We start from the raw sequence: 27,424 nt of genomic DNA on the forward strand, positions 1-27,424 counted from the left end.
AAAATACAAACGGTCCCAGCATCGATTCGATTCACCAGTACAAAGGAAATGCTATTTGAGTGAATCACAGTTTAAAATATTTTTGGCTATCTTTTACTTGCGTATATGGAGCTAAGCAGCCAACACAATGTGCTCAGCTAACAGTACTCCCTCCGATCCATATTAATTATCGCTGATTTTGTATAAAGTTGTACTAAATCAGCGACAATTAATATGGATCAGAGGGAGTGCTTAATTATTTCTTTTTGGCAAGTAAAAATACTACTGACATTCTGCACAGACAAATCTCCAGTGCACCGCGGTAAACAGTAACACCAAATACCAATGAACAAGGAAAGCTGAACATAACATTCTCTGGTTAGACAAATCAAACAAATGCCAACAGATCATCACTAGGTAGTTTCTCAGCAATATATATACTTTAAACTACAACTTAATACAATTAGGAAGTATGCCAACCCTAATCACTTCACAAACCCAGTAATACCATACAAGAATACAACAATGGTCTGCTGAAGGTGTTCAGCGATGAATATTTCCCCTCCAGGGATAACAAAGTAAAAAAAGAATCATGTATGTGAATTCTTGCTGTTAAGTGGACATTCCAGCCGAAAAAGGGCAACAGTAGAAGAATGTGGCAGTCTGTCAATTTATTTCCTTGAGCCGATTCCCTCTGCCGAATGGCCATCAACTTATCACTGGCTACTTTCTATAGCTGAGGAATTGTTGCAATCTGCTGTAGAATAACTCTTCAATGCAGAGAGGCGCCATATATTTCCTCAGCTTGCTGCAAAAATGTAAGCTCCTTTGCAGCATTAGTCTCCGTAGACAAATTTCTTTTGCGTGTAGTACTTGTCTTCACTCGCCTTCTTTTTCAAGTTTCTTTTCTGTTCACAAACCCCAAGAGTAATGTTTAGTAGGGATAAACAGGACTTAAACAAACTAAATTAGAAAAATCAATTTGTATTTATCAGGCAAATCACACTGTGGGAGTGTATACCTTGTACGCTTCGTGGTTATCAATTATTCTTGTAGCGACCGAAACAGATGTTATTGTTTTGGGGCTTGTGACTACTTGGAAAATACCCATGCTCTTTGGAAGGGCGTACGGATCAACTTCACTCTGCAGCAATGTGTCCATGAAGTTTCAAGTTCAGTTTGTGCCAACTACGTTAGGTAAGTCTGACATCAGGATACATTTTAGACAGTAATTAAGAACTTACAGCAGAACCACCCTCGACTACTGTCCCGTGCACAACCAATGAAATGTTGAATGTAGTGATCTGCGTCATGTGACAAAAGAGAAGGTGTGAGGGTCTGCTAACAAAAACCATCTCTGTGTCATATACAATACAATATTGCTGGAACCATATGCTTGAAACTTATCCAGTCAGGTACAAGAAATAGATGGAAACAAACTATAGAAATTTATAACATACCATATCCCTTGAAACCTCCAATGGTGCGCCTATTATAACTTCGTCAACATAGCGACAGGCAAGTACACCAAGGGTACGCTCATGGAGGTGCATGATAGGAGGATAGCCTCTTTTTTCCCTGCACAACTGGTTCTCGTAAGCATGGTATCTAACCTTATACAATACTGGCTACATTTTTTTTCTGTAGTAACACATAACATATATTTATATATGGTCAACAAGTTCCCTTGATAATCCAAGGAAAGATGTTAAATAAGTACCTGATGGACTGATCATCATGAACACCGACTAGAAGGAAGTCACCAAGTTGCCTAGCACTTCTAAGGATCTGCATTAGAGAATAACATCAAATATGTTTTAATGGCAAAATATGAACCACACCAAAAAATCAAACATTGTGAGTTATTGAGAAAATTATTTGCATGAAAACCACAAAAGGTACCTCAACATGACCAGCATGGAAAAGGTCAAATGCACCATCTATATAAACAACACGAGCACCTGGCGAAGGAGCCTGAACGCAGATGAGCATATGTTTCAGTAAATGCAACAGAAGGGCATGAAACATGTAAAATTGAACTGTAAATGTTCTTCTGGAAAGGGTAGCTTTAAGATTATGATTAATATGGTACTCCCTCCGTCCCATAATATAAGACATTTTTTAGCACTACACTAGTGTCGAAAAACGTCTTACATTACGAGACAGAGGGAGTACAATGGAAGCATTAAGCGGTATTTTTAAATTTAGTTACATTAATAGACAAAGATATAGCAGGCCATTTCCTTTGTGTTCCCTAGAAGGCTGATCAAATGAAGGAAGAACAATATGCAACATTAGCCTTGGGGATGGAGTTTCCTAAATTATCATACCTGCCCATTTGAAAACTGCATTATCCGGCGGGAAGTTGGAAGAAAATTGGATAGCTGGGTTTTCATCTGATCGCATGATTCCACTCCAGCATTCTCGTTAACACCCTCTTTATGCTTGAATGTTTGCAATATTCTCCCTGTGTGGACAGAAATTGTTTTCATGTCAGATTGCAATGGACTAAAAAGGACATCATCTAAGATAAGCGTGAAAAAAGAAATGCACGATCTGCTCTGATACAAGGCTGTAAATAATATGCAGCGAGAGAATATCTGATCCCCAAAAAGCAGTAGCTTTACTAATCCACATGGTAATCTTACCGACTATATCGGTGCTTGAGACACCTTCAGTACGCCTGATTTGCTTGTATCGTCCGGCCTTCTTTGCTAAGGCATAAGCATCCGTTCCATCAGGTAGAAGACAAGGGTCATCTCCATGTATAATGTAATCAATGTTGTATTTACTGAAGAGGGTATTCATAAATTCCTCTGTAATCTCATAGGGTGCATTGGGTATGACTTCATCCACCCACTTTAATCCACTAACAAGTGTCAACCTAGTGGGTACAAACATACATACACACAGAATAGTAAGTTCAAATGGAAGACCAAGACCATGTACATCTATCAAAGCTTAGTAATTTACAGTTGCTGCAAAAATAAGATAGAACTAGATCATCTCAGTATTTTTATAGTCTGAAATTTATATCCTTCAAGGCACGCGTGGTGGTAATGTAACTTCATCGACGATATAGTTGTGCGTAAGCAAAATGAATCAGCAGATCTTGTATTATGCATGAGAAGATTAGAAGAGAATCATGGCTATTACAGTAATTTGCAATCAAAGATCAAGTAAATAATGAAATCCAGGAAGTCCAGGTATTCAGAAAAAATTCAGATAATATCATACTCGTAATTGGTTTGACAAGCTAATCCTCTGTTGAAACAGAATAATGTATTTCATGGGACAAGGAAAGTAGCGCCAGTAGTACCTCTCTTCCATCGAAAGCACGGGCGGGCCCTTATTCACCACAATCTCCTCATCACTGACAACGCCCACTACCAGTTGATCTCCCAGCAACTTGGCCTGTCGCAACGCGTTTGCGTGGCCGTAGTGCATGAGGTCAAAGCATCCATCCATGTACACTCTCACGGGCCTTTGCCGTTCCTTCTTCTTGGGGACTTGTCCTAAATATGGCCAAAAGTATGGAGCAAAAGGAGCACCAATTCCTCCAAAATAACCCGTAGATAACCAAAGAATTGCAACAGTCACCATAACTCCTCCAATTCCAAAAAACTGTGAATAATATCCGCCATTCCAGAGCCCCTGGTTGTTCTCAAATGCCAGCAAACCCATCATCATTTTGAGGTGTAGAAGTACTGCCCTGATATTGGTTCAGAAAAAAAAAAGTAAGCAGCCAAAATGAGACCTCATAATCGATGCATCCTCATGCAAGAAAGGGTACCATGTATGTAATTACAAAGGAAACGAAAAATGTCTCGTTCTCCAAACTTTTTGCAGTTCAATTTCTTTTGTTATGTTTGGAACAAGAAAGTGACTCAAAAGTAGATGTGCCTTTTTCAATACTTTATCATGAAAGGATGGATAGATACTAGACGTATAACCAGGACTATTTGCATTTGCTCAACGTGCTTAGCTGCGAAGTCATGTTTGACCAAATCCTAACCACCAGATATACTGGAAAGCTACAGATTGAGCCAAAAAATATTGTTGGAGAAGTCAGAACAGACTTAAATTGCGTCAGTTAGAAGCTACGTAGCAACTAGTGGAGCTCAAGAATCCATGAGATATTGCCATAAATTTTGTCCCGAAGAAATATTTTCCAATAAAGTCGATTGTTCAGACCACTTTTGATAAAATAGCCCAAGAACACAGGAACATGTTCATGGACGTCAGTGGTATTGCAACAAACCGAAGTGACTGATCATCTAAATATGCACTGAAGGAAATTCTGGCAGAATAGGGAGCATGTATGATTTCCAACTCTCTGAACCTCGAATTGTAACAAAAATCAAGCGAGGAATAATCTGATTCTTAGCTCAAATTTTGCATTGCAGCCAATCATGCACAGCTAAGCAGAATATAAAGGTGCGTGGGTCCAACAGGGACAGGAGCACAAACGGAATCACGAGAGGTGGGAGAAAACGAATAAAGGCATCGGCCCGAATTCCCCCACCATAGAAATGCTAATTCCAATGCCGCAAACGGCAGAAGTAATCAGGTGGCGCCGCGCATGCATGCGCCCAACTGCCCAAAATCCGCGCTCGAACGCGGCATGGATCGATCACCCTAAGGTACGAGCAAACGCTGAACGGAGGGAAGGGGGAAAACAAGCAACGCCTAGGAACAATTTCCGGGTATTTTCTTTTCCTTGAACAACAAGAAGAACAACAGGCCGAGAGATTCGGAGAGAGGAAAGGCGCGCACCAGAACGAGGGGGGCAGCCGGCCGGCGGCGGCGGGCGAGATCGGGCGCGCGGCGGCGAGATTCCGCGGGGATCTCCGCCGGGGCGGGGCGGGGCAGGGGTGAGAGCCGCCGTCCTTCCGTGGCGCGGCGGGGGAGGGAGGAGATCTGCCTGCCTGCCTGCCTGCCTGCCACTGCCGGGGCGCGGTGCTGCGTGGGGCGCGGTGCGGAGAAGTATCTGCTTTGGCGTCTCGCTTGTCTCCGTCTGTGTATTTTCTAGGGGAAGAAGGGAGGCCTCCGGAGACGAGACGAGACGACAGCTCTTCCTTCCCCCTCCGCCTCGCGTGTGGTGGTGTGGCCACCCCTCCACCAACTGATTCCCCCGCGGGCCCCACCTCCTCCTCGCTATAATATCGCGTGTCTGACGCGTCCTCCTCCCTTCGCTGTCCCGACGATTCTGCGCCGGCTCGCCGTCGGCCCTTGTCGACGGCCGCGGGTGCCCGGCGCACGGTGCAGGACCGACCGCCCGACCCCGTCTGTCCCTGCCGCTACCCCGCCGGAGAGAACGAGGGGGAGGGGCGTGAGGACGGGAGAAACGGGTCCGAGAGGGATAGCGTGGAACCATCGCCGACCAGAAGAGAAAAAATCTCCTGCTACACTTTTTTATTATCATCAAAGATGGCTCATTTATATTCACAAAAAACAATCAGAGTTTACACGACTCTGGATACAATCAGCGACACAATGACAATTGACAGAATGAGCAGGGAGTTCATTTGATATAGCCAACACATATGAGCCACCTCATTGGCACCACGGCAATTGACCGAAATTGTGTACTTAGAGCAACTCTAGCAGACCCCGCATCCGTCCCCGACCCGTAAAATAACCGCCAAAATGCGGGTACAGGCCGGAAAGCCTGCCCGACCAGACCCCGCATCCCGCACCGGCCCGCAAAAATTTTTAGGGGGCGCGGCAAATTCCCGAACCCAACCCGGGAAAACGCGGGTTTCCCCCTCGCGGTTGCGGTGCGCTGCATCACAAAGAAGCAGTTGGCGGGAGGGACATTTCAGCCCCGCGCTCTTTTCCCCCTCCTTCCGCCGCCGCCGCCCGCCCTTGCTTCCGCCCGCCCGCCGCCGACGATTCCGGCCATATCTGCGGGCGCAATTGCTCCACGGGGCCGCCCCACACCCTACCGCACCGAGCCGCTGCACCGCCCCTCCGGATCCGGCGAGAAGAGCCGCCCCCCGTCGCCGCCGCCTGGGGATCGACCACTGTCGAGTGCACCTCCCTCGTCGCCGCCCGGGATCACCCGCCACCGGTTAGTCTCTTTTTTTGTGATTTTTGCGAGCTGTGTGGTAGATTGACGCGCCGGTGTGCGTGTAGATGGAGTTGACCCGTGCGAGAAGTTCTTGCTATCCGATTCGTCCGATTCGGACGACTCGGATGTGGAGACCATGCTTGCGACCTTTCGGCAGCAAACATTAGTCATGGCGCTTGCCGTGAAGGAGCATGAAGACGAGTACCAGAAGAGGAGGCGAGGATCTACTGTCGGGCGTCTGTGCATTCCTCGGGATCGCCATCTTGGGAACGAGATGTTGATGCAAGATTATTTTGCGGAGAATCCTACATATCTTGCACACCTCTTCCGCAGAAGGTACCGAATGCGTCGATCCCTCTTTGTGAAACTTGTTGAAGCTTGCGAGGCAAATTGCCGGTATTTTACTCAAAGAAGGAATGCCGCGGGCTTAAAGGGATTTAGTGCATATCAAAAAATCTCCGCAGCGATGCGGGTGATTGCATATGGCGTTCCGGCTATGCCGATGAGTATCTTCGCATTGGTGAAGATAGCACAATTGAGTTTGTGCGTAGATTTGCGAAAGTGATCGTCCGTGTCTTTGGTCCTGAGTATCTTCGGGCACCCAATGAAGATGACACAAAGAAATTGATGGCAGCTAATGAGAGAAGAGGTTGGCCTGGCATGCTAGGTAGCATTGGTTGTATGCATTGGAATTGGAAAAATTGCCCCAAGGCTTGGCAAGGAATGTATTGTGGCAAGTCTCGTGATGCAACAATTGTGCTAGAGGCCGTAGCATCCGAGGATTTATGGATTTGGCATTGCTTTTTTGGTATGCCGGGCACTCTCAATGATATCAATGTGTTGCAACGCTCTCATTTGTTTGCTAGGCTTGCTAGTGGTGATGCTCCTGCTTGCAACTACATTATCAATGGGCATGAATACACAAAGGGGTACTATCTTGCAGATGGTATATACCCTCCTTAGTGCACATTTGTCAAGAGCATCAAAGAACCCAAAACAAAAAAACAATGTGAATTTGCAAGGGTGCAAGAGGCAGCCTGAAAAGACGTCGAAAGAGCATTCGGTGTTTTGCAATCTAGGTTTGCCATTGTCCGTGGTCCTGCTCGTTTTTGGGATAAGAAAACCTTGAAGAACATCATGACATGTTGTGTTATTCTGCACAATATGATTCTTGAAGATGAGAGAGGAATGAACTTAGAATTCTTTTACGACAATGTGGGTAGCCGTGTCAAACCAGCTAGAGACCCAAACCGCATTAGAGCTTTTCTTCAGACATATAAGGAGATTGAAAATGCAGACACACACTTTCAACTTCAGGAAGATCTCATTGAGCACCATTGGCAAAGGGCTGGACAGTGAGCATTTTTTTTATTCATTTGTATTTGTATTCATGACAAGTTTTTATTGCATTATTTAAGTTTGCTACGGTGATTTGAATAATTATTTGTAATGCGGATGATTATTGTTTTATGTTCGATTTGAATAATTCAGTTTGTTTTCGATTGTTGAATTATGTTGGATTTGATATTTGCGGGCTGATGATATGCGGGATGCAGCGGCGCAAAGAGCAGACCCCGCATAGCCGACCCGTAAAAAGCATATTCCGCGAATATACTTTTTTACGGATCCGTTTGGGGGGTTTGCATCTGTGCCAGCCCTCGCCGGCCCGCAAAAGCTGTTTTGTGCGAACTGCAAACAAGTTTTGCGGGCCCGCGAGATGCGGGGTCTGCTAGAGTTGCTCTTACGCGTGCTGCGTGGATGGCCACGGCATTACCTACGGCATGGTGCGACTCCTCTACCGCCACATGGCACTGTGCCATTGGCATCGGCACATGTGGCTGGCAACAAAAAAAATTGGTTTAGGGCTTTTTTTAACATAGTACAGACGCAAGTGCTTTTATATACGCGCATATACTCACCCCTACGAACGCACACACGCACACCTTATCCCTATGAGCACCTTCGAGAGACTGAGCCGACATATTATTTTGAGATTTATGAAGTCACCGTAGGCGCCTCGTCGTCGACGGGAACGTCTCCTCCCACCGAATGCGCATCGCGGGAAATCCTAGAATAAATCCAGGAATAATGCGAGGGCTTGAACCCTGGTGGGCTGGGGATACCACTATCCCTTGTGCCAGTCCGCGCCGGCCCGCAAAAGCTGTTTTGCGCGAACTGCAAACGAGTTTTGCGGGCCGGCGAGATGCGGGGTCTGCTAGAGTTGCTCTTACGCGTGCTGCGTGGATGGCCACGGCATTACCTACGGCACGGTGCGACTCCTCTACCACCACATGGCACTGTGCCATTGGCATTGGCACATGTGGCTGGCAACAAAAAAAATTGGTTTAGGGCTTTTTTTAACATAGTACAGACGCAAGCGCTTTTATATACGCGTATATAGTCACCCCTACGAACGCACACATGCACACCTTATCCCTATGAGCACCTTCGTGAGACTGAGCCGGCATATTATCTTGAGATTTACGAAGTCATCGTAGGCGCCTCGTCGTCGACGGGAACGTCTCCTCCCACCGAATGCGCATCGCGGGAAATCCTGGAATAAATCCAGGAATAATGCGAGGGCTTGAACCCTGGTGGGCTGGGGATACCACTATCCCTTTAACCATCCAACCACAGGTTGGTTCGCAAAAATGATTTATGGCTAGTTCATTTCATCCGGTTATGCAGATTCTATGTCTCTATGCAAACTTTTTTTAAAATAAAAGGTAGATCTCGCTCTACCGTATGCATTTCAAAACAGGCCGCAGCCCGATGACCAGAGGTCAATTGCATGAATCTTATGTTACGCACCATGGTGCAGAGGCCGTAAGTTGTCTGAGGAAAGTAGAAAAACAGAGAGGAGAGGACCAGAATGAAATACATGGCATCAGTTAAGAACCTATGCTAGGAACCAAGCTGATGCACCCAAAAAAGCGAAAGACGCTCTTTCCTCCATATGTGTAGCTCCATTCATCCAAAGTGATAAGAGTTGGGCTTCATATTGTCTGGTATAAGACAACAACCATCGCTTTAGATGGAATACCCTGTCGTTCATGGCATGCCATAACGCAACGGCACAAGCCGCAAAAAGAACATGCACTTTCCTCGTAGAAGGCCAACATAAATGAACTTGTTGCACAAAATCCATGAGGTCCGAAGAACACCAGGCAGAGCTTGCCACACTCAATTTATTCCAAATTGCATCAGCTAGTGCGCAACGAAGGATTATGTGACCGATGGATTCGGCAACCGGACAGATATCACAGTCGGAGTGAGGAGCATCAGAAGACCACTTTTTCCTTGTCATGTTGACCCATGTGTTTAGGTGAAGGAAATATGCCCTAGAGGCAATAATAAAGTTATTATTTATTTCTTTATTTCATGATAAATGTTTATTATTCATGCTAGAATTGTATTAACCAGAAACATAATACATGTGTGAATACATAGACAAACAGAGTGTCACTAGTATGCCTCTACTTGACTAGCTCGTTGAATCAAAGATGGTTAAGTTTCCTAGCCATAGACATGAGTTGTCATTTGATTAACGGGATCACGTCATTAGAGAATGATGTGATTGACTTGACCCATTCCGTCAGCTTAGCATATGATCGTTTAGTATATTGCTATTGCTTCTTCATGACTTATACATGTTCCTATGACTATGAGATTATGAAACTCCCGATTACCGGAGGAACACTTTGTGTGCTACCAAACGTCACAATGTAACTGGGTGATTATAAAGGTGCTCTACAGGTGTCTCCAATGGTACTTGTTGAGTTGGCATAGATCGAGATTAGGATTTGTCACTCCGATTGTCGGAGAGGTATCTCTGGGCCCTCTCGGTAATGCACATCACTATAAGCCTTGCAAGCAATGTGACTAATGAGTTAGTTGCGGGATGATGCATTACGAAACGAGTAAAGAGACTTGCCGGTAACGAGATTGATCTAGGTATTGAGATACCGACGATCGAATCTCGGGCAAGTAACATACCGATGACAAAGGGAACAACGTATATTGTTATGCAGTTTGACCGATAAAGATCTTCGTAGAATATGTAGGAACCAATATGAGCATCCAGGTTCCGCTATTGGTTATTGACCGGAGACGTGTCTCGGTCATGTCTACATAGTTCTCGAACCCGTAGGGTCCGCACGCTTAAAGTTCTGTGACGATCGGCATTATGAGTTTTTGTGTTTTGATGTACCGAAGGTAGTTCGGAGTCCCGGATATGATCACGGACATGGCGAGGAGTCTCGAAATGGTCGAGACGTAAAGATCGATATATTGGACGACTATGTTTGGACAACGGAAGGGTTCCGGGAGGTTTCGGACATATACCGGAGTACCGGGGGTTACCGGACCCCCCCCCCCCGGAAGCTATTGGGCCTTATGGGCCATAGTGGAGAAAAGAGAGGGCAGCCAGGAGGTGGCGCACGGCCCCCCTCTCCTTCCTTCTTTCCACCTCCTCCTTCCCCCTTCTCCTACTCCCACTAGGAAAGGAGGAGTCCTACTCCCGATGGGAGTAGGACTCCCCTCTTGGCGCGCCCTCCTCCTGGCCGGCCGCCTCCCCCCTAGCTCCTTTATATACGGGGGCAGGGGGACACCCCAAAGACACAACAATTGATCTATTGATCTCTTAGCTGTGTGCAGTGACCCCCTCCACCATAATCCACCTCGGTCATATCGTGGCGGTGCTTAGGCGAAGCCCTGCGTCGGTAACTTCATCAACATCGTCACCACGCCGTCGTGCTGACGAAACTCTCCGATGAAGCTCTACTGGATCATGAGTTTGCGGGACGTCACCGAGCTGAACGTGTGCTGAACGCGGAGGTGCCGTACGTTCGGTGCTAAGGATCGGTCGATCCTGAAGACGTACGACTACATCAACCGTGTTGTTATGACGCTTCCGCTTACGGTCTGCAAGGGTACGTAGACGACACTCTCCCCTCTCGTTGCTATGCATCACCATGATCTTGCGTGTGCGTAGGATTTTTTTTTTGACATTACTACGTTCCCCAACAGTGGCATCCGAGCCAGGTTTATGCGTAGATGTTATATGCACGAGTAGAACACAAGTGAGTTGTGGGCGATACAAGTCATACTGCTTACCAGCATGTCATACTTTGGTTCGGCGGTATTGTTGGATGAAGCGGCCCGGACCGACATTACGCGTACGCTTACGCGAGACTGGTTCTACCGACGTGCTTTGCACACAGGTGGCTGGCGGGTGTCAGTTTCTCCAACTTTAGTTGAACCGAGTGTGGCTACGCCCGGTCCTTGTGAAGGTTAAAACAACACTAACTTGACGAAATATCGTTGTGGTTTTCATGCGTAGGTAAGAACATTTCTTGCTCAGCCCGTAGCAGCCACGTAAAACTTGCAACAACAAACTAGAGGATGTCTAACTTGTTTTTGCAGGGCATGTTGTGATGTGATATGGTCAAGGCATGATGCTATATTTATTGTATGAGATGATCATGTTTTGTAACTAAGTTATCGGCAACTGGCAGGAGCCATATGGTTGTCGCTTTATTGTATGCAATGCAATCGCCCTGTAATTTCTTTACTTTATCACTAAGCGGTAGCGATAGTCGTAGAAGCAATAGTTGGCGAGACGACAACAATGCTACGATGGAGATCAAGGTGTCGCGCTGGTGACGATGGTGATCATGACGGTGCTTTGGAGATGGAGATCAAAGGCACAAGATGATGATGGCCATATCATATCACTTATATTGATTGCATGTGATGTTTATCCTTTATGCATCTTATTCTGCTTTGTTTGACAGTAGCATTATAAGATGATCTCTCACTAAATTTCAAGGTAAAAGTGTTCTCCCTGAGTATGCACCGTTGCCAAAGTTTGTCGTGCCGAGACATCACGTGATGATCGGGTGTGATAAGCTCAACATTCATCTACAACGGGTGTAAGACAGTTTTGCACACGCAGAATACTCGGGTTAAACTTGATGAGCCTAGCATATGCAGATATGGCCTCGGAACACTGAGACCAAAAGGTCGAGCGTGAATCATATAGTAGATATGATCAACATAGTGATGTTCACCATTGAAAACTACTCCATTTCACGTGATGATCGGTTATGGTTTAGTTGATTTGGATCACGTGATCACTTAGATGATTAGAGGGATGTCTATCTAAGTGGGAGTTCTTAAGTAATATGATTAACTGAACTTAAATTTATCATGAACTTAGTCTTGGTAGTATTAGCATATCTATGTTGTAGATCAATAGCTTGCGTTTAGCTCCCCTGTTTTATTTTTGATATGTTCCTAGAGAAAACTAAGTTGAAAGATGTTAGTAGCAATGATGCGGATTGGATCCATGATCTGAGGATTATCCTCATTGCTGCACAGAAGAATTATGTCCTTGATGCACCGCTAGGTGACAGACCAATTGCAGGAGCAAATGCAGATGTTATGAATGTTTGGCAAGCTTGATATGATGACTACTTGATAGTTTAGTGCACCATGGTTTACGGCTTAGAATCGGGGCTTCAAAGATGTTTTTTTTAAACGCGACGGAACATATGAGATGTTTCAAGAGTTGAAATTAATATTTCAGACTCATGCCCATGTCGAAAGGTATGAGACCTTTGACAAGTACTTTGCCTACAAGATGGAGGAGAATAGCTCAGCTAGTGAGCATGTGCTCAGAATGTCTGAGTACTACAATCACTTGAATCAAGTGGGAGTTCATCTTCCAGATAAGATAGTGATTGTCAGAGTTCTCTAATCACTGTCACCAAGTTACTAGAACTTCATGATGAACTATAATATGCAAGGGATAACGGAAATGATTCCCAAGCTCTTCGTGATGCTGAAATCGACAAAGGTAGAAATCAAGAAAAACATCAAGTGTTGATGGTTGACAAGACCACTAGTTTCAAGAAAAGGGCAAAGGGAAGAAGGGAAACTTCAAAAGAACGGCAAGCAAGTTGCTGCTCCCGTGAAGAAGCCCAAAGCTAGACCCAAGCCTGAAACTGAGTGCTTCTACTGCAAAGGAACTGGTCACTGGAAGCGGAACTGCCCCAAGTATTTGGCGGATAAGAAGGATGGCAAAGTGAACAAAGATATATTTGATATACATGTTATTGATGTGTACTTTACTAGTGTTTATAGCATCCCCTCGGTATTTGATACTAGTTCAGTTGCTAAGATTAGTAACTCGAAACGGGAGTTGCAGAATGAACAGAAACTAGTTAAGGGCAAGGTGACGATGTGTGTAGTTCCAAGATTGATATGATCATCATCGCACACTCCCTATACTTTTGGGATTAGTGTTGAACCTAAATAAGTGTTATTTGGTGTTTGTGTTAAGCATGAATATGATTTGATCATGTTTATTGCAATACGGTTATTCATTTAAGTTAGAGAATAATTGTTGTTCTGTTTACATGAATAAAACCTTTTATGGTCATACACCCAATGAAAATGGTTTGTTGGATCTCGATCGTAGTGATATACATATTCATAATATTGAAGCCAAAAGATGCAAAGTTAATAATGATAGTGCAACTTAATTGTGGCACTGCCGTTTAGGTCATATTGGTGTAAAGCGCATGAAGAAATTCCATGCTGATGGGCTTTTGGAATCACTGGATTATGAATCACTTGATGCCTGCGAACCATGCCTTATGGGCAAGATGACTAAGACTCTGTTCTCCAGAACAATGGAGCGAGCAACTGACTTATTGGAAATAATACATACTGATGTATGCGATCCGATGTGTGTTGAGGCTCACGGCGGGTATCATTATTTTTTGACCTTCACAGATGATTTGAGCAGATATGGGTATATCTACTTGATGAAACATAAGTCTGAAACATTTGAAAAGTTCATTTAACTTCAGAGTGAAGTGGAAAATCATCGTAACAAGAAAATAAAGTTTCTACGATCTGATCATGTAGGAGAATATTTGAGTTACGAGTTTCGTCTTCATTTGAAACAATGCGGAATAGTTCCGCAACTCACGCCATCTGGAACACCACAGCGTAATGGTGTGTCCGAACATTGTAACCGTACTTTATTAGATATGGTGCAATCTATGATGTCTCTTACCGATTTACCACTATCATTTTGGGGTTATGCATTAGAGATAGCTGCATTCACGTTAAAAAGGGCACCATCTAAATCCGTTGAGACGACGCCTTATGAACTGTGGTTTGGCAAGAAACCAAGGTTGTCGTTTCTTAAAGTTTGGGGCTGCGATGCTTATGTGAAAAAATTTCGTCCTGGTAAGCTCAAACCCAAATCGGAGAAATGTGTCTTCATAGGATACCCAAAGGAGACAGTTGGGTACACCTTCTATCACAGATCCGAAGGCAAGACATTCGTTCCTAAGAATGGATCCTTTCTAGAGAAGGAGTTTCTCTCGAAAGAAGTGAGTGGGAGGAAAGTAGAACTTGATGAGGTAACTGTACCTGCTCCCTTATTGGAAAGTAGTTCATCACAGAAATCTGTTCCTGTGACTCCTACACCAATTAGTGAGGAAGCTAATGATGATGATCATGTAACTTCAGATCAAGTCACTACCGAACATCGTAGGTCAACCAGAGTAAGATCCACACCAGAGTGGTACGGTAATCCTGTTCTGGAGGTCATGTTACTTAACCATGACGAACCTACAAACTACGAGGAAGCGATGATGAGCCCAGATTCCGCGAAATGGCTTGAGGCAAGGAAATCTGAGATGGGATCCATGTATGAGAACAAAGTGTGGACTTTGGTTAACTTGCCCGATGATCGGCAGGCCATAGAAAATAAATGGATCTTCAAGAGGAAGAAGGGCACTGATAGTAGTGTTACTATCTTCAAAGCTCGAATTGTCGCAAAAGGTTTTCGACAAGTTCAAGGTGTTGACTATGATGAGATTTTCGCACTCGTAGCGATGCTTAAGTCTGTCCGAATCATGTTAGCAAATTGCCACATTTTATGAAATCTGGCAAATGGATGTCAAAACTACATTCCTTAATGGATTTCTTAAAGAAGAGTTGTATATGATGCAACCAAAAGGTTTTGTCGATCCTAAAGGTGCTAACAAAATGTACAAGCTCCAGCGATCCATCTATGGACTAGTGCAAGCATCTCAGAGTTGGAATATACGCTTTGATGAGTTGATCAAAGCATATAGTTTTATACAGACTTGCGGTGAAGCCTGTATTTACAAGAAAGTGAGTGGGAGCACTACAGCATTTCTGATAAATATATGTGAATGACATATTGTTGATCGGAAATAATGTAGAATTTTCTGGAAAGCATAAAGGAGTTTTTGAAAATAAAGACCTTAGCAAAGCTGCTTACATATTGAGCATCAAGATCTATAGAGATATATCAAGACGCTTGATAAGTTTTTTCAATGAGTACATACCTTGACAAGATTTTGAAGTAGTTCAAAATGGAACGGTCAAAGAAAGAGTTCTTGCCTGTGTTACAAGGTGTGAAATTGAGTAAGACTCAAAGCCCGACCACGACAGAAGATAGAAAGAGAATGAAAGTCATTCCCTGTGCCTCATTCATAGGTTCTATAAAGTATGCCATGCTGTGTACCAGATCTATTGTATACCCTACACTGAGTTTAGCAAGGGAGTACAATAGTGATCTAGGAGTAGATCACTGGACAACGGTCAAAATTATCCTTAGTGGAATAGGGATATGTTTCTCGATTATGGAGGTGACAAAAGGTTTATCGTAAAGGGTTACGTCAATGCAAGTTTTGACACTGATCCAGATGACTCAAGTCTCAATCTGGATACATATTGAAAGTGGGAGCAATTAGCTAGAGTAGCTCCGTGCAGAGCATTGTTGACATAGAAATTTGCAAAGTACATACGGATCTGAATGTGGCAGGCCCGTTGACTAAACTTCTCTCACAAGCAAAACATGATCACACCTTAGTACTCTTTGAGTGTTAATCACATAGCGATGTGAACTAGATTATTGACTCTAGTAAACCCTTTGGGTGTTGGTCACATGACGATGTGAACTATGGGTGTTAATCACATGGTGATGTGAACTATTGGTGTTAAATCACATGGCGATGTGAACTAGATTGTTGACTCTAGTGCAAGTGGGAGACTGAAGGAAATATGCCCTAGAGGCAATAATAAAGTTATTATTTATTTCCTTATTTCATGATAAATGTTTATTATTCATGCTAGAATTGTATTAACCGGAAACATAATACATGTATGAATACATAGACAAACAGAGTGTCACTAGTATGCCTCTACTTGACTAGCTCGTTGAATCAAAGATGGTTAAGTTTCCTAGCCATAGACATGAGTTGTCATTTGATTAACGGGATCACATCATTAGAGAATGATGTGATTGACTTGACCCATTTTGTTAGCCTAGCATACGATCGTTTAGTATATTGTTATTGCTTTCTTCATGACTTATACATGTTCCTATGACTATGAGATTATGCAACTCCCGATTACCGGAGGAACACTTTGTGTGCTACCAAACATCACAACGTAACTCGGTGATTATAAAGGTGCTCTATAGGTGTCTCCGATGGTACTTATTGAGTTGGCATAGATCGAGATTAGGATTTGTCATTCCGATTGTTGGAGAGGTATCTCTGGGCCCTCTCGGTAATGCACATCACTATAAGCCTTGCAAGCAATGTGACTAATGAGTTAGTTGCGGGATGACGCATTACGGAACGAGTAAAGAGACTTGCCGGTAACGAGATTGAGCTAGGTATTGAGATACCGACGATCGAATCTCGGGCAAGTAACATACCAATGACAAAGGGAACAACGTATATTGTTATGCAGTTTGACCGATAAAGATCTTCGTAGAATATGTAGGAACCAATATGAGCATCCAGGTTCCGCTATTGGTTATTGACCGGAGACGTGTCTCGGTCATGTCTACATAGTTCTCAAACCCGTAGGGTCCGCACGCTTAAAGTTATGTGACGATCGGTATTATGAGTTTTTGTCTTTTGATGTATCGAAGGTAGTTCGGAGTCCCGGATATGATCACGGACATGACGAGGAGTCTCGAAATGGTCGAGACGTAAAGATCTATATATTGGACGACTATGTTTGGACAACGGAAGGGTTCCGGGAGGTTTCGGACATATACCGGAGTACCGGGGGTTACCGGAACCCCCCCGGGAAGCTATTGGGCCTTATGGGCCTTAGTGAAGAAAAGAGAGGGCAGCCAGGAGGTGGCGTGCGCCCCCTTGCCCCAGTCCGAATTGGACAAGGGGAAGGAGCGGCGGCCCCCCTCTCCTTCCTTAGCTCCACCTCCTCCTTCCCCCTTCTCCTACTCCCACTAGGAAAGGAGGAGTCCTACTCCCGATGGGAGTAGGACTCCCCTCTTGGCGCGCCCTCCTCCTGGCCGGCCGCCTCCCCCCTAGCTCCTTTATATACGGGGGCAGGGGGCACTGAGGGAGTCCTGGACTAAGGGGTCCTCGGGCGTCCGGCCTGTTATCCGTGGGCCGGACTGATGGGCTGTGAAGACATGAAGACCGAAGACTGTACCCGTGTCCGGATTGGACTCTACTTGGCGTGGAAGGCAAGTTTGGCAACCGAATATGAAGATTCCCTCTGATGTAACCGACCCCATGTAACCCTAGATCTCTCCGGTGTCTATATAAACCGGAGAGCGTAGTCCGGATAGGAGAGACTCATTACCATATTCACATAGGCTAGACTTCTAGGGTTTAGCCATTACGATCTCGTGGTAGATCAACTCTTGTAACACTCATATTCATCAAGATCAATCAAGCAGGAAGTAGAGTATTACCTCCATAGAGAGGGCCCGAACCTGGGTAAACATCGTGTCCCCCGCCTCCATTTACCATCGATCCTAGACGCACAGTTCGGGACCCCCAACCCGAGATCCGCCGGTTTTGACACCGACATTGGTGCTTTCATTGAGAGTTCCACTGTGCCGTCGGCAAAGGGATCGATGGCCCCTTCGATCGTCAGTAATGACGCTGTCCAGGGAGAAACCTTCCTCCCCGGACATATCTTCGTATTCGGCGGCTTCGCGCTGCGGGCCAACTCGCTTGGCCATCTGGAGCAGATCGACAGCTATGCCCCTGGCCATCAGGTCAGATTCGGAAGCTTGAACTACGTTGCAGACATCCGTGGAGACCTGATCTTTGATGGATTCAAGACCGCGGCAATCGCTCCCCGTCGCCCTGATGAACATGGCTTAAACCTGTCATCGGGCCGCATCCAAGAGGTAGTTCCTGTAGCAACTCTGTCCTTAGATCCGGAGCAGATCAAGTCGTCCGAAGATGGGAAGCTCAACCCCATCACTGGGGCTACCGATTCTGCGGCGTTGGAGCCGCCCGCAGATTCCGCTTCATACGATATCTGCATCAACGGAACCCCGGAGTTGTCTCCGGTGTCGAGTTCCGAAACCTGCGAGCCCGCGGATACCGAACTCAATCGGCTATCGATCTACAAGTTCAGCGCCGCAGATGTCTTCCAACACTCGCCCATGGGCGACCTACTAAACTCATTAAAAAACCTATCCCGGGCAGATGACTCGTTGCCAAACTATGTTCGGTTCGAACTTACGACGGATGGAGAATTTTGCTTCCCACACGCCACCCACTTCATAGCCACCGTTGAAGACCCAACCAACACGCCTGACCCCCACTCTGAAGACATCGACGGTATGGATGACGATGAGGGGCAGGGCCAGAGCTTACTACCCGCTAGACACGGGATGGCCACTTCCTGGTATGACGTGTGTATGATAGACACACCTGACGACGCTCTCGGCGATGACAAGGAGGATCCAATCGAGGATAAACCTCCTGGTACACAGTCCGAACACCGGCGCCCACGGCGCCGCTCTAAGTCACATCGCCCAAGAGAAAACACTGCTAGCACCAGAGAAGACAACACTCCGGACAATGAAGACCCTGTTGAGGTAGAATCCGAACAGGAGGAACAGGAAAGCGGGCAAGACAGCCTTGATGGACAGGCCACATATGGAGACTCGGAGGATAGTAATTATCTCCCACTCTCCGAGGATGAGGAGAGCCTTGGCAACGAGGATTTTATCGTGCCTAAGGAACCTCTCGAGCAGGAGCGCTTTAAACGCTGGCTCATAGCCACAGCAAGGAGCCTAAGGAAGAAGCAGTTGCAGCTTCAAGCGAGCCAAGATTTTCTCAATGATAGATGGACCGAGGTCCTGGCCGCCGAAGAATACGGCCTTAGCGGCCCAGACAAAAGCCACCCCAAGTATAGGTGGCTCCCTCAATACGATGGCAGGGCGTTGGAGCCCACACCACCATCAAGTGATGCGGTAGGCCGACCACAGTTCGGTCCGGATAAAGCAGCAGCCCAAGCAGAGCACCATACCAACCCATCCGGCCGTCAACACAAGAACAAAACAGCTCGGGCGAATACTCGCGACATCCAACAAGACCTGGAGGGTAGAACAGGACACACAAAATCTATATACAGATCGCGGGGACATGCCCCGACCGGTGATGAGGGTTACCTATTCGGACATAACAGAGCCGACCACGCCCGGTCCGAACACCGTAAACGGAGTCCTCCGGAGGTGCTTCATAGTGTGGCCCAACATAGAGGAGTCGCACACCCTCTCTGCTTAACTGACGAGGTACTGGAGCATGAATTTCCAGACGGGTTTAAACCCATTAACATCGAGTCATACGATGGAACAACAGATCCCGCGGTATGGATTGAAGATTACCTCCTCCATATCCACATGGCTCACGGAGACGACCTTCATGCCATTAAATACCTACCTCTCAAGCTCAAAGGGCCAGCTCGGTACTGGCTAAACAGTTTGCCAGAAAATTCTATTGGCAACTGGGAAGATTTGGAAGACGCCTTTCGAGACAACTTCCAAGGAACGTATGTCCGGCCACTAGATGCCGATGACTTAAGTCATATTGTCCAGCAGCCCGGCGAATCAGCCAGGGAGCTCTGGACCAGGTTCTTAGTAAAAAAGAACCAAATCGTCGACTGTCCGGACGCGGAAGCCCTCGCGGCCTTCAAACATAGCGTCCGGGATGAATGGCTAACACGTCACCTCGGCCAGGAAGGACCCAAATCCATGACAGCCCTCACTGCTCTAGTGACTCGCTTTTGTGCGGGAGAAGACAACTGGCTCACTCGTGAAAGCAACAACGCCAGCGACCCGGGCACTTCCGAAATCCGAGACGGCAACGGCAAGCCACGACGAACCGAAACACAACAGTCGCAATGACAATGAAAGATCACGCGACATAGCGGTCAACGCCGGATTTAACAATCCAAACCCCGGCCAACGGAAAAAGCAACCGAAGGCAAACAAAGACGGACCATCCACCCTTGACAGGATATTGGACCGACCTTGCCAGATCCACGGCCACCCTAATAAGCCAGCTAATCATACCAACAGAAACTGTTGGGTCTTCAAGCAGGCGGGCAAGCTCAACGCCGAACACAAGGGGAGGAGGCCACCAGGCGATAAAGATGGCACACTGGCTCACCAGCCAAACACCAGGGGCCAAAAACAGTTTCCCTCCGAAGTTCGACCACTCCCAGAATGGAAATAGCAGTTCGGCTTCCGCCACCCACCTCATGTACCAGCAAGATTTACACCGCGCGTGTATCACTACGCACTCAAGATACCATGGGCATTGGCGGAAGCACAATACGGATGGCCTTGCAAGCACTCCCGTAACGTTTTTTATCTATGTTCCTTTTTCTTTTTTCACTATTATCTCGTAAAAACAGGTGACGGAAAAGACAGTATCTACAACGGACTCTCTTGGAGTTCGGATCCGTACACTCACCTAAAGGGGCTACTTCCGTTAAGGATTACCCTCCCCGAGGATGGGCGGCACAGACGTGCGACAGGAGGTCCAAAACAACTTTTTAAAGACCGCACTCTTTATTTCGAGCGTGTACTATGCCTTGTTTCCTCCGTTCCCGACCCCGAGCATGTCAAATAGCGGGGTTCGTGGTTTTCATATGAATTTATAATTGGCATATTGCTCTATTTCCAGTAAACTTTTGTCTGAACTAATCTTCCATACTCTTTCAACAATGAGTACGGCCTTAGCGGCTGCTTTACAGATGCACCTCGCCATAACCTGCCAGGGGCTCGGTATGGGAACAAATGAGTTGCCAGTAAAAGTCCGAACAGCTCTAAAGCGCACTTCGGCGTCGCAAGTTTGGCCTTATATGCATCAGCTCCAAATCATTGTCTTGGGTCAATAGTTGGGTTGCCTGGCTCCTGTGCTTGCTACCCTACGTTCCGTTCTATCGGCTAGGGTAGTAAAGGGAGAACTACTGCGATTGTCACTACAAAAAAATACACTTCCGTGATGATACGTGTTTTTCACAGTAGGTCGCGTTTTTTGTCATGCATGTACATCCATGGCAAATTTATGACAGAATCAAGATAGTCATACCTGTGCTGTCGTAGAAGTGTTCCATGACATTACCAAAATTATCATCACGGAAGTGTCCACTTCCATGATGATAAATCGCGCGTCACAGAAGTGCTTTCGTCAAGGGTGTCCGACACGTGGCATCCACCGTAACGGAATGCCGTTAAGCTATCGGGTCGGGTTTTGGATCCGATAACCCGTTAACAGCCCCGACCAATGGGGATTTTCCACGTGTAAAATCATCATTGGCTGGAGGAGACACGTGTCAGGTCCGCGTTGGCACAGGTGTCACTCATCCAATGGGCGAGACGCGCCTATGATATGTTGACACGTGGACCGGCCCATCAAGTTTAAATGGACCGGCCCAACTGAAGGCCCACAAGATTTTGCGGGCCATAATGGGCCGGCCCAGCTAAAGGCCCACGAGATTTTGCGGACCATAATGGGCTGGCCCAGCTAAAGGCCCACAAGATTTTGCGGGCCATAATGGGCCGGCCCAGGTAAAGGCCCACAAGATTTTTGTGTGCCATAATGGGCCAGCCCAGGTAAAGGCCCACAAGATTCTTGCGGATCATAATGGGCCGGCCCAGCTAAAGGCCCACGAGATTTCGCCGACATTAATGGGCCGGCCCAGCTGTAGGCCCACAAGATTTTGAGGACCCTAGTAGGCCGGCCCATTAACTGGCTGCCATGTTTTGGGCCAAATGCCGGCCCATATTTGATCCGGTCCATTAATGGCCTGCCACGCTCCGGGCCTAATAGTGGCCCATATGAGATCCGGCCCGTTAAAATCCTACCACGTTCTGGGCCAAATTACGGCCCGGATCAGGTCCGGCCCTTTAAGAGGCTTTGGGCTCAATTATGGCCCATATTAGATTCGGCCCGTCAACTGGACACTATGCTTTTGGGCCCACTTGCTAAAGGCCCACTTAGTAATTCGGCCTGATATTAGTTTTGGCCTGTTAAAGGCCCGTTTAACATTTCGGCCCTATATTAATTTCGGCCTGTTAAAATCCCGTCATATAGTTGGGCCTAACTACGGCCCGGTTTGCATCCGGCCTGCTCGCAACCGATATCTGATTGGGCCAAACAAGGACCGAGACAATTTTGGCCTGTTAAAAGCCCGTGATTTGATTCGCACAATCATGGGCCAGGGTTCATTTCGGGCTGCTGCCGGCCCATGAGCTGTTCGGCACGTTTCAGGCCCAACCTACATCGTGATTGCATGATGGCCCGATTATGTACCATAATTTTACGGTTTGGACGGTTTACTACGAAGACAGGATATATATACAGTAAAATAACTGCAGCATCGTGAATAAGAAAAAACCTAGACTATACAATAAAGAAATTACGGCATATTACATCCACTGGGCATCAAAGTTCGCCACTATGATAATAAAGCACAAGCAGACAGCAGATTACATACACTGGGCATCAAAGATCGCCACCAGTGCAAATAATCACGCCGACAAAATAATATACAAAACCGACAGCACTTCGGTAGAGTTCAAGAAAGGTTGGCCCTGCTGGGGAGCTGCAGCGCAAGCAGCTGAGCAAGATGATGAGACTGCGCTTGTTCAACACTTATATCTTCCTCACTCTGAAAGATAAACAAGCAGACAGATGACAGGTTTTGCACATAAAAGTATCAGTGCTGACAATTCATCACATTTCTTACTGACGAATAAAGTGACACAGTTTAAAATTGCATTAACACAATATGGTATTGTTCAGGTCAAGACATGGCAGGAAATGACATTGTGAAGGAGTTGGCAGCTTCACGACACCACTGGATTACAAATCAAGAACTCATAAGTATCAATGGTTAGTGTGCTGTCAATTTATACCATTTCAGATTGGCAAATAAAGAGACGGTTTAAATAAATAGTAGAATGATATGACATTGTTCATAGTTAAGACATTGCAGAATATGACATTGTGCTGTGGTGGGTAGGTTCACCACACCACTGGATTACGGATGAAGAACAGAAGCATACATGCAGTGCAAAAGAAGATCACTTGCTCTGTATAGTTTAATTTACATGGTATGAAGAAGGAACTTGGTTGTACAACTGAAAACTTAAATTGAGAAAGGATAAATTTTTGTTTATGAACTACATAATTAACTTTAAACAAGCAATTTGATGCAAACACCAAAAATAAACAGCTGTTGCAGTCATGCCTAACCAAATATATACAACAAAGTTTGAAGGCTTGAGATGGACAAACTTACATTATTGGTGAAGACAGGCTCTATAAAGGCCTTGTCCATGCTGATGGGGGGGGGGCAATTCAATAAGTTTACCACATAATCCTCTTCAAAAGCATTGCCTTTATTCTACATTTTGTTAAGAGTAAATATAGATGTGATTATATACGAAAAAATGGAGAATATTTAAGATAAGATGAAGAGTGATGCTACATAACCAAGTAGCTATAAATGTAAGTGCAGCGATACAGGCAAAAGGTACAGCCAAGAGCAATGCACAGCTAAACTTCTTCAGTACCAACCTTATGGTAAGAGTAAATATAGATCTGATGTGTAGAAAATGGAGGGCAAAGGAAAATAAGCTGCAGAGTGATGGTACATGAACAACTACCTGTCATTATAAGTACACTGATAAAGGACAGCATGTACTTACAAGAACAATGCAGAGCTAAAAAAACATGGCATTGGATATATTCTACACTAATGTAACCATTCATACAGATCAGATGATTTGGAGCGAACAATTGATAAGCAAGCTATCATGCATACTGCTGTCACATAATGAACCAGGTATGTATGCAAGTACAATGATACAGGACAACATGTACTAACAAGAGCAAAGCAGCGGGCAGCATATTTTCGATATCCTGTCGTTCTTGTCAAACCGGAATTCTTCTTCGAGCAGATTTCCAGCAAAAAAGATCTGTAAGGCACATGCGGAAAAGCAGAAGTTCAAATTTTCATGTGATTTCATAGACAATACCTCATCCTGGGAACGAGACCAGTGCATAACAAGGTTTTTCCATTCAATGTCTTCTAAATTTAGCACATGAGACTTCACCGGAAATTCGTTTATAGACTTGCCATCAAAGTGTGATTTCCTCAGGTAACACCGATAGTGCTGCAATGCTTCCTTGAAAAGCACAAGCAAGCTTTGCTCGTCATGACTATCCAGATTGACCCTCGCCTAGTTACAACAATGCAATGTAAATTATTGATGTGTTCAATCAGCAGAAAACAGGAAAATAATAACCATGAATAATAGCACTTACACGTAAGTTGGATAGGAAGATGTGAAAATGGTGTTTGTCTTCACAATAATCTTCCCATGATGGGAATATATGCACGTAGTCCCTAACAACATTGAAAGCATTGTCTTTTAAACTAGGAATAAATGGAATGGGGTTCTAATCTGCAGGAATTGGTCGTCTCTGCAGTTGGGATAGGTCTTCGGCCGGTGGACTTGCTGTACTTTTTGCTGGAGTGGGATTTTTCTGTGGTACAGCTGGTGCTATGGCAAATGAAATCGGTATACCTTTTGCTGGAGTGCAGGTCCTGTGTGGTGGGGCTAGTGGTGTGGCCAGTGAAGTATGGGTACAGTCTGCTGGAGTCGGTCCTACGTTTTGTGTCACTGGTTGTACAGCCAATATAAGTGGGGTGCTGTCTGATTTCTCCGGCACCACCACGTTTTCAAGGACTTTGCTGGTGCTCCTTCAGGTTCGGCAATCAACCTCTTCCTTTTTGATGTCTGATGCACAAGAACAGCATTTGAGTGGAAAAACATGGTATGATGACAGATGGAATATGTATTGATAATGGATGGGCATGGCATCTCGACATATATGATGAGTAAACTAAGCAGATGGCGGTGCAACAAAGTAGAAGAAATGCAAGACAACATATGCAATATACCCGCAATCAATAAAACATTGCCAAATTAGAACAGGCACCTTGATGGGTGAACAGGACAGGCCATCTGCCTTTGACTCCTCGAGGTTAGAATAGTCATTAGGATCATATTCTGAACAAGAATCAACAGGTGGGGAGCGTATGAGTTTCATTGCATCCAGAATGGCACTCAATGCCTTGGTGCCAATTTTGTAAGTCATTGCAGTGTTTAGCTTCAAGAGTGGACTGCTGCTAGTGCGACACAAAGCAGCTACACAGATCATAGTGTAGATATAACGGGAAAACCTTAAGCACCAGAGTAAAATCAGCAAAGTGGAACTTGCTGGAATATATGTGCTAGTATTGCCGGTACGGCTAGAAAGGCTTCGGATACCAGCTCTCTTCAAGTGAAGGGGCGGTACTGTTAATATCAGTGTAACTCTCAAAGGCGACACAGCTCCCCACATTTCCTTGCTATTCTTATAGGATTCAAGTGGGCAGGCCACTACAAATCCTATTCCTATGTTTACAAGATCCTACGAATCAAAGAGGCTCAAAGTGTCCATCACAACCGACCGTATAGACCTCTACACTGCAAATGTCCCTGCTCATCTTCAGTACAAGGAACATACTGTACTACTATCATACTCCCTCCATTCCAAAATATAAGTCTTGGTAGAGATTTCCACTATGGATTACATACAGATGTATCCAGATACATTTTAGAGTGTAGATTCACTCATTTTGCTCCGTATGTAGTCCATGGTGGAATCTATACAAAGACTTGTATTTAGGAACGGAGAGAGTACATATTAAAGAAGAACGGAAGAGGAACATGGTAAAGAAGAGCAAGCAGATTTTAGATAATAAAATGTTGGTTGCACAGTGCCCACACATGATGAACCAGAGCGCATTAAGAATGCAACTCCCAGCTGTCTCTCGACCATTTCAGGCGGTTGGATGAAGATCCTACGTCTCCTAACCCTTCTTCTTCCTCGTCTCTGATTCTTCCCATACAGAACACCGCACGGGCCGCCGGCCGGACCACCGGCCCCCACCGCCTGTGTTCCTCCGCCACCCCCACCCCCCACCCCCGCCCCAACCCCCACCCGTGTCAAGTTTTCTTCGTTCGGCGAGGCCCCACAACCACCCGAGCCCCTTCGATCGCACCGGCGAACTCCGGCGAGCTCTAAAAAATCGACTGACCCAATTTCGAAATTTAGTCTACTGTGATTTAACTAGTGTGGAATATAAAAGGGGAAAACCATAAGCATTGGGAGTATAGTGTTGAGCGTGCCATGGCGGATCTGAAGGTGCAAACCGGACAAAGGCAACTTCGCAACCAAGACCAAATCAGAGTAAAGCAGTGGCGATCTATTTTCTTGATGCGATAAATAAGTTGAGCAGATACGAAAGAGTACCGCCTCTGGTGCGGCGCCGTGTACGCATCTGCTGAGAATTTGACGGTGCTGCGGTAGCAATGGCTGTCGACGGCGTGGAAGCAGATATAGGAGGGTAGACGGTGGCGACGGGGCGCGGTGGACGAGACGGTCGTAGGAGCGGCGCCGACAAGGTGGAAGACGGCGGGGATGAAGCGAGAGGACGGGATGCAAGGATCCCGGTCCGAAGCCGTGGATGAGAGAGGTCGATCTCTTGTAATGGACGGCGGCGTCGGGGTATCAGCTCCGGCATGGTGGAGGAGGACGGCGGTGGATGGGGTGGCGGACGGCGGCGGACGGAGGAGGGTGGGGTGGAGAGGGTGTTTTGGCGCCCACGGAGTACGAATGGGGAAAAGGGAGGTAGAGAGGAAGGGGGAACCATGTATTCAGGGCGCGCTTGTCTCAAATGCGAGGAAATTTACAAACTTAGCCCCCGTTTCAAATTTCTACTACATCACAACAACATTAGTCGGTTGGGGATAGGATGGTAATCTCGCATACACCGAATATTTGCCGACAAGAGTTTGTTTTTGGCGCCCACCGTGTATGAATATGAATTGGGGAGGGAGTCGATTTCGGCCGAGGACACACTGTGTTTTGGCGCCCACCGTGTATGAATCCGGGTGAGAGGCGGTTACGT

The 27,424-nt window shown here is 45.9% G+C and overlaps 1 protein-coding gene across 1 annotated transcript; it reads right to left on the minus strand.

The window, feature by feature from the left end:
- Window positions 1-339: 339 nt before the first annotated feature.
- Window positions 340-5,391, minus strand: LOC109766902 (ethanolamine-phosphate cytidylyltransferase). The gene is made up of 10 exons (XM_020325661.4): window positions 4,756-5,391; window positions 3,299-3,691; window positions 2,628-2,863; window positions 2,310-2,446; window positions 1,882-1,953; window positions 1,700-1,767; window positions 1,440-1,557; window positions 1,224-1,283; window positions 1,001-1,123; window positions 340-887 (listed from the first exon to the last, which is right to left on the minus strand). Exons 2-10 carry the CDS (start codon window positions 3,667-3,669, stop codon window positions 816-818), a joined length of 1,257 nt encoding a protein of 418 aa, XP_020181250.1. The 5' UTR covers window positions 3,670-3,691; window positions 4,756-5,391; the 3' UTR covers window positions 340-815.
- Between the last annotated feature and the right edge of the window lie 22,033 nt (window positions 5,392-27,424).

The sequence above is a fragment of the Aegilops tauschii genome, chromosome 3 (assembly GCF_002575655.3).
Source record: "Aegilops tauschii subsp. strangulata cultivar AL8/78 chromosome 3, Aet v6.0, whole genome shotgun sequence".
NCBI classification, from domain to species: Eukaryota; Viridiplantae; Streptophyta; class Magnoliopsida; order Poales; family Poaceae; genus Aegilops; species Aegilops tauschii.